Genomic DNA, 8,170 nt, shown 5'->3' on the forward strand with positions numbered 1-8,170 from the left:
ATGAGAACTGTTACTCTCTTGGACCATACGTCGCCGCAGACACTACTCTTGGGGGCAGGAGGTAGCACTCATCCTTTCCCATAGAAAAGGGTAGGTGAGTTTTTAATGTTCGTAATGTTTATGGTTGTAGGGTCGGCCGCCGAATGCGGTCTTCCCTTCTTTTAGCCTTTGGTATATGGGAGTATTTGGTTAGGCTAACTTAGGTGGTGGTTTTGCCTCGTTGTCCTCTTGAGTATGGTCATGGTCTAGTCACATTGTGGTCTCGTCCCCGTTGGCAGATCATCTAGAGCGCACCAACTACACAGGTCTCTACCTTGTTGGTAACTCTAGTGAAGCAGATGCAGGCTTGGGTGACAGTAATCACGAAGTCAGCTATGCTAACAGGTAAGGAACCAAGATGTCAATCATCTACATATATATGTTTCCTAAATCTTTTTCTGTCTCTCCCACCGCCAAAGGTGGGATTCAGCTATATATATATCTGACAGGTAAGTTTCATGAACAAAATGATATTGTTAAGATACAATAAAGTTTGTTCATACTTACCTGGCAGATATATATATTTTAAGTACCCACCCACCTCCCCTCAGGAGACAGTGGAGATAGAAATCTGATAGAAAATGGGAATGGTTCCTGATACCCGCCTCCCAGCGGCGGGAATGGGTACTAACCACCCTACTCCCACTACGTGTGTCGTAAGTTTTTTAGAAATTCTGTCGGACTTCAGAGAATACAGCTATATATATATCTGCCAGGTAAGTATGAACAAACTTTATTGTATCTTAACAATATCATTTTTAAGCATTTTTATAGGGGTTCCAACTATTCGCTGGTTCTACTATTATTCACGGGGGTGGTCTGGTACGTATCCCTTGCAAGAATGCAGGGAACCACTGTACACCTAAAATCAACCATATAGTACTGCCTAAACATTGGACATCCACCATATTTCGACAATGCAGAAAAAATAATAACAACAGTATAAATGAAATAACTACTAAACTGATATATATATAATCATGATTATACCATATATTTCCATGTATAAGATGAGCTTTTTGATAAGATGAGGTAAAAAATTATGGCAAATTTTCATGAACTTACAACATATCTGTAGTATAAGGATGACTTCTAAATTACAAAAACCGAAATGTTTTTTGGAGAAAAGTGATTATATTTGCAAGAACTGAACAGTACGTACAACTAAATTTATAATATCGATGACTTAAATAAAAGTTGTTTTGCTTGTATCAAATTACAGTGTTACTATCATCATGTTGTTACTGTATTAGACTATAAATATTGTCATGTACATAATTTGCATTTGATATTGTTTACATTCTCAAAATCTCAGCTGATATGTGTATTATCAATATCTTCATTGCAATTATTTGTTAGAAGAGACATAATTAGGAGATACATTTTAATCATAAATAACGAAGTTTGGTTGAAAACGTGCACATATTACTTCATTGTATAAGCATGAGGTGCGATTTCTTTCTCCAGTTCCGAACATTACTTTCACCTGGCCGTTACACGTTTTATTCTGCCTCAGCTATAACTTGCAGATATAATTTACTAGTATTCTCTCATGAGATCTCCACTGCATGAGGGATAAACAGAAATGTATTTATTTTTTACTTATGGAAGCCACCATGAGAATTGACGGGTTTAACAACTTGACAATTTTAACAGAGCTCTTAATAAATGCTTGACAGTTATGGTAAATGACGTCAGCAATCGGCTGTTTCTCAATTCAGTTTATATCAACACCAGAATTCTTTTAGTGGAGGATGGAGAGAGAGAGAGAGAGAGAGAGAGAGAGAGAGAGAGAGAGAGAGAGAGAGAGAGAGAGAGAGAGAGAGAGAGAGAGATGTGTTACATTAATAGATATCTGCTTGCAAAAGTCAAATAATAGTTGTATTGAGAGCAATAATTTTAATAATACTTGTTTTGCTATGATCATATTGCATGTATATTATCATATTACAATGTTATCACATTACAATGAACAGAGCGATGATGCGCCATTTGCATTCTAGTTTTGTTTAGTCTTAAAATAATCAGTTGATCACATTTTACCAATATCATCACTGTCCTTAGTTGCCAAATGGAACTTAATTCAGAGATACATTCCTTTCGTAAATTATCAAAGCTGGGTTTAAAAAGCCGATTATGTATTCTGTTTTTCATACAGACGTTGCCTAAAAGGGAAACCATTGTTTTATTTACATTTTGTCACCATTCTCAAACATCGCTAATAACAGTACAATAGTGAATGATAATTATCGTACGCTATCGTTCATAAGACTGAATTGTTCTAAACAGTTTGTTTGCTGTGTTTTTGTTATAAAAGCATGGGCGAACGTGAAAATAGGAAGTGTCATACAATCATTTAAAAAATGCTGTGGATGGTACCAAAGATGATTTGTATGATATCAACGACGAAGTCAAAGTCAAAGTCGAAGTCGAAGTCGAAGTTGAAGTCGACTGGCCAGAACCAGACTAGAATCCCAATGATGGTGGTACATGTGATCATTCTTGTGATATGTATGAGAAGCTTGTAATGAAAAATTAATATTGTTATCCTAAATGTTATTACTATCATAATTAGACTACCATTGAAATTTCTATAAGGTTACCGAAAGATAAAGGTTGCTGTGAGCGCAACTGTAATTCGATGTTTAAATTTTCTCAGCTGGGATCACATAGATAAAGGTTTGTTTCATTGATTTAGAATTATTCCTCAAATAGGGTATTTGTTATGAAGATATGCTAAGTAATATATAAGGGAAAAATGGTTTTATTGACTTTATTATCAATTTATTTCATAATGTGAATCTTCATGCATGTTGGTGGTTAGGCTATAGTGCTGAGGCTAGCCTACCGATACACAACTTAGAATTCAAGGCTTGAATCTTAGATTGTAGTATAAGACAACCCCCAATTTTTAGGGGTGAATTTTAGGATTTGAAGGTCGTCTTATAAGCAGAAATATATGGTATAAGATTATAAGCAGACATATACAGTATAAGAAATTGTACCTTTGTATCTTCTTTAAAAATGTATATTAGATGGGGTTTATCAAGAAATGCTAATTCATGCATACTTGTATATGCAGGGCCTTCGATCTGTAATTTAGAATTAATTCAGTGATTTTGAAATTCTCATACTTATATTCTTTTAAGTTTTGGAGCATTTTCTTGTAATTTTAATTTAGATTCTCTTTTAAAAAGTTCTTATTTTCAGGTACGTTACATCCCCGATTTGGAGTTGAAGGAGCTCAGAGCACAGTTACATGATATGGGTGGACCCTCAAAGTCAAAAAATTAGTTTTTGTATAGATATATTTTGATGCAGAGGGTTGTCAAAACACTTTAACTTTTATACTGAAAACTTTGTAGATATATATGTATATTTTTCCCATTTGTGTTCAGACATGCAGATTGGGGCTATTAATTACTTTCTTCATTACTGTTCCCATTGGTTTAGTTTTAATGTCAGGCAACACCAGTTAGAATGTTGTAAACATTAGGTCTATACTGTAATGTTTAAATAAATGGCTTAGGCTTTTACTGAAGATGTATTTTTTAACATTACTTATACTATTAAATGGTTCATTATTTATTTGATTAAAATGACAATTTTTTTGTGTAAAAGTACTCACATTATAGAAACCTCCCATCATTACTTTACAGTTGATTGAACTTGCAATGGTGCATAGTATTGCATAGTATAGTAGGTTTTTTGTACAATTTGTATTATAGTGCTTCTTGTTCTCTCAGAGTTCCACATAAATATTTAAATTTTATTTAATGAATGTTTTAACGACAGCATCATTAATAGAGTACAATTACACGTGTCGGCTAAAATGTACAGCACATTATTGTGTAGATGAGTAAAGCAGCTCATGACTTGTTGATAGGCAGACTTCGACACCTGCATTAGTTCAGCCAGCATATGAAGTCCAATGTCTACACTTAAAGGAGTGGTGTGCAGGAATTTTGTCATACGTAAGCTGCAAAATCAGACCAAGTAGTGGTTCAACCTATGTGGGAGAAAGCTAGGAAGCAGGGAAAAGTATGTCATAAACAGAACAGATATTTTGGATGTTACTCAAAGGGAAGGGCAAATGTGATTCAAGTAAAAGTTCAGAAACAATATTTCTTGATGGTTTCATCACCATCTTGATTGACTCTTTATATCAGGTTTTCACGTAATATAGTTTGATGTGAAATGAGTTATCTACTGTTATTCATCCTTAGTATGTTGTGTATGAATTCCTATTTGGTCAAGGCCTTTATACTGACTTATTTTATATTATGTTCATGGTCTTCTGTTAGGTCTCCATCTGGCTAATTTCATATGTCTACTACTATTCAGATTCTTATTCCTCAGTGCTGTCTCATTACATGTCCAAATTGTCTTTTATCTTTATTTTCCAATGGCTGGACATCAGTTCTCTACCAATTTTATGTATGTGATCCTCCCACTGCACTTCAGCTGTGAATCTTAGCATTTTGTAGTTGCACTTTCCTAGACTCTTCCATCGCCTTGGGTAGTTCCCATATTACGGCTGCACAGAATAGTACAGGTTTTACATGTGTGATAATTTTTGTTTCGGTTTTACATGTGTGATAATTTTTGTTTCAGTCTTGTTTACTAATAGAGCAGCAGTTTCTTTCTAAATGTTTTTTTTCTTTTGTTCTATCTGACTGTCTTCTCAATAACTGCCTCCCAGTCAAGTGTGTGCTCAGGGTTGCTGAAGGTAGCAAAAATGTTCTATCTCTTCCAAGGCCAGCCATTCAACCACATCAGTTTCTCTCCAAGTTTGTTGCTTGAGCACTTTTGGACATGAAAAATATCTCCAATTTGCAGTCCTGCGCACCTCTTGGCACCATATGTTATTTGATACATAATACTTATCTCATCCCCATATGTCTAAGGTATCTAATTATCCATTTTCATACTTACTCAATCCTCTCATCTCTATTTCAATTGTTAATCTCTGAACATTTATATGCCTTCCTCCAATTCTCCGGTTACCATAAGGTCATTTGTATATAGTTCTTAGGGGAGACTCTTTTTGAACTCTCTTTGTAGCTTTGCTCATTACAGTGATGAATAACAAAGAATTTGGTGCTGATCCTTGATGGACATAAACCTATATCTGAAAATCTTCCAAAATACTACTACTAAACTTTCTTCTCTAGATCTTGTGTAATGATACTTCAGCTTAAGTAGCGTAGTGTGTCTTTCTAATACTACTTGGTGCATTTTCCATCCCCATCTAATTGCCCCTCTTGCTGTTGAATTGTAACTAGGTAGTTTAAGTAGACCATTGAGAGTCATAAGGCTAAACTGAAGACTTGTCAAATGATTTCACAAGATCCACAAAACATGTAAAATTGCCATCTTCCCTTGGTATTTCTCTGGCTGTCTTATTTGTTCCTACATGGTATACAAACCATTGGTCCTTTACGTTAGGAATTACCATCAGCGAAGCTGGAAATGGCCGCTAAACTTTTATAGCAAGGTAGTTTGGTAGTTGAACTACCACCCGGGTAGAGAGGAAGCCCCTCTCAACCAGGGATAAGTAATCTACTATGCTTTCGGCCGTCATTGAGTTCAGACGTGTGTTACATCGCTCTCTGCTCTACTGTTGCTAGCTTTTTTCCCCTACTGTGTATTTGGTGAGACTGTGCCTTTTTCTATTGTGTCATTCAGTGCATTGTGTATATTTGCTGTTGTTACTGATAAATTGTAACATACAAACCCATGATTTTAATGAGCCAGCGTCTAAAGCCTCCCTCCCCAAGCACGTGTGCCCTGGGGTTGGAGGCAAGAGATGCAATAATTGAAGATAGTCTTTGGATGTCAATCCACATGCCTTCTGCATATCTTGCAGGGGGCAGGATTGCAGCCCGGACCTAACTTGTAGTTAATGTGTTTCATGGTCCTCTGTGCAATGGGTGAGGTTTGCCAGGAGAAAACATTACCAGAGGAAGGGCACCAGGATGCTGTTCAACGGTTTGCGTCCCTCAGTGCCAGACCCTTCATCTTTGTTGCTGCTGCCCTATGAGCTTCCCTGCCCTGATCCCTCTTCCTTGGAGGAGGCCTCCTCCTCTTCCTCTTTGTCCGAGTCATCGAGCGGGCAGGATGGGGAGGAGATGAGGATTCATGATGCCATTGATACAAAGGCCTTAGGTTGCTCAAAGGGAGCTGGTTTTCCCTCAGAGTGACAGTGGCTCCCTCCACTGATCTAATTATCCCTTTTTGAGGTTTGACAAGGAGCCCTCAGACCTCTTGATGGTATGGTGTTCTCTGGGTCTAGTGGGAACTCCAGTGCTGCAGTTTTTACTAATGCATCTGACTGCTCCAGTCACAACACAAGTAGTGGAGGCTTCCACTACCACCACCGTCACTACTACGGCGTTTGCGAAGGTGCCACACCTCATGTGCTGCCACCACCCGACTACCACAACACCCTTGGTAGTAACTTGCACCACAGCATCTCTGCCAGTACCGCTGGCTGTGTCTTCCCCTCCGGGTTTCTTGACACTTTCATCCTCTTGGCGTACAGCTACAAAAGTACAATACAAAGCCTCAAGGGCATCCACACTTTTAAATGTATCACACACTTGAAACACATGCATTTTTAACCCAGGATCACTAAGACCTACCAGTATTTTGCATAATATCATTTATTCATCTAGGCACTGCCTGCAATTATGACATTAAAAATGGCAATCCATGGCTTTTTGAATGCACCATTAGAAATAATTGCTCACGGACAGCTCGCCGCTGTGGGTGAGGGCAAAAAAGTCTGACCGCTGCATTGCCTGATTCGATGACTGTAAGGTCACAAGTACATGGGCCACTTTGCTGTGCCACAGAGTGGCAGGTATGTGGTTTCCCGTAGGTTTCCATTGTTTATAACCTATGCCGAGCCCACGAGTGTCTGTGGAAAGCGACTGTGGTGAGTTGTCACTGATACCCACCACTCTTTGTCTCCACTGATCCGTGCACATGAACCACTGTGGCTAACAACAGCCTGGCACCGAGTCGCATACTGACAGTTGAAGTGAAAACACGTCATTAATTTTGCTCTTTGATTATTATTATATTAACCCTTAAACGCCGAAGCAGTAAAAATCAAAAAACTCCCCCGAATTCCGGAGCTGGTTTGAGTGAGCTGCGGGGGAGGAAAAATATTTTTTTTCAAAAATCGCAGCGCGCTTAGTTTTGAAGATTAAGAGTTCATTTTTGGCTCCTTTTTTTGTAATTGCCTGAAGTTTTGTATGCAATCATCAGAAATGAAAAATAATATCATTATCATATGTAAATAATGCAATATATGGTAGCGAAAAAAAGAAATTCTAACATAATTGTATTAAAATCACACTGTGCAAAAAGCGGTAAAAGCTAACGATTTTTCCTTTTTATTTCTGTTGTATTTTACACTAAATTGCAATCATTTTGATATATAATACATTGTAAAACAATAAAAGCAACACCGGAAAAATATTATCACAAAATGATGTACGAATTCGTAACGCGCGGACTTAAAAAAATGTTTTTTTCTAAAATTTCATCGTAAATCTAAATATTGTTCTAGAGACGTCCAATTTGTTTCAAAATGAATACAAATGATTGAATATTATGATACTGTAAGAGTATTAGCTTACAATTGCAGTTTTCGACCATTTCCGACGAGTTAAAAATGACCAAATGTCGACATATAAATATATAGCAATTATTTCGGAAATTAGAAAAGCTACAACCTTCAAATATTTTTCCTTTTATTCTACATGAAATTGCGCACATTTTCATATATAAAACTCTATGAAATGCCTAATATGAAACGGAGCAAATTTTCCGAGAATGCGGTGTACGCAATTCGCGATTTATAGCGGAGAATCCGCGCGTGGAGGGAAAGAAAGTTTTTTTCATAAATTCACCATAATTCGAAATATTGTGCTAGAGACTTCCAATTTGTTGCAAAATGAAGGTAAATGATTGAATATTACTAAAATATGAGAGTTTTAGCTTACAATTGCGTTTTTCGACCATTTCGGTAGAGTCAAAGTTGACCGAACGTGGTTTTTTTTAATTTATCGTGATTTATATGCAAATATTTCGAAAATGAGAAAAGCTACAACCTTCAATT

The 8,170-nt window shown here is 36.9% G+C and overlaps 1 protein-coding gene across 1 annotated transcript in view; it reads right to left on the bottom strand.

The window, feature by feature from the left end:
- Positions 1–6,656, bottom strand: part of LOC135219066 (uncharacterized) — a 155,253-nt gene extending 148,597 nt beyond the window's left edge. Inside the window, exon 1 of the mRNA XM_064255496.1 lies at positions 6,304–6,656. Coding sequence (XP_064111566.1) covers positions 6,304–6,656 — 353 coding nt within the window. The remainder of the gene's footprint in view (positions 1–6,303) is intronic.
- Between the last annotated feature and the right edge of the window lie 1,514 nt (positions 6,657–8,170).

This window comes from Macrobrachium nipponense, chromosome 1 (genome assembly GCF_015104395.2).
Source record: "Macrobrachium nipponense isolate FS-2020 chromosome 1, ASM1510439v2, whole genome shotgun sequence".
Taxonomy (NCBI): Eukaryota; Metazoa; Arthropoda; class Malacostraca; order Decapoda; family Palaemonidae; genus Macrobrachium; species Macrobrachium nipponense.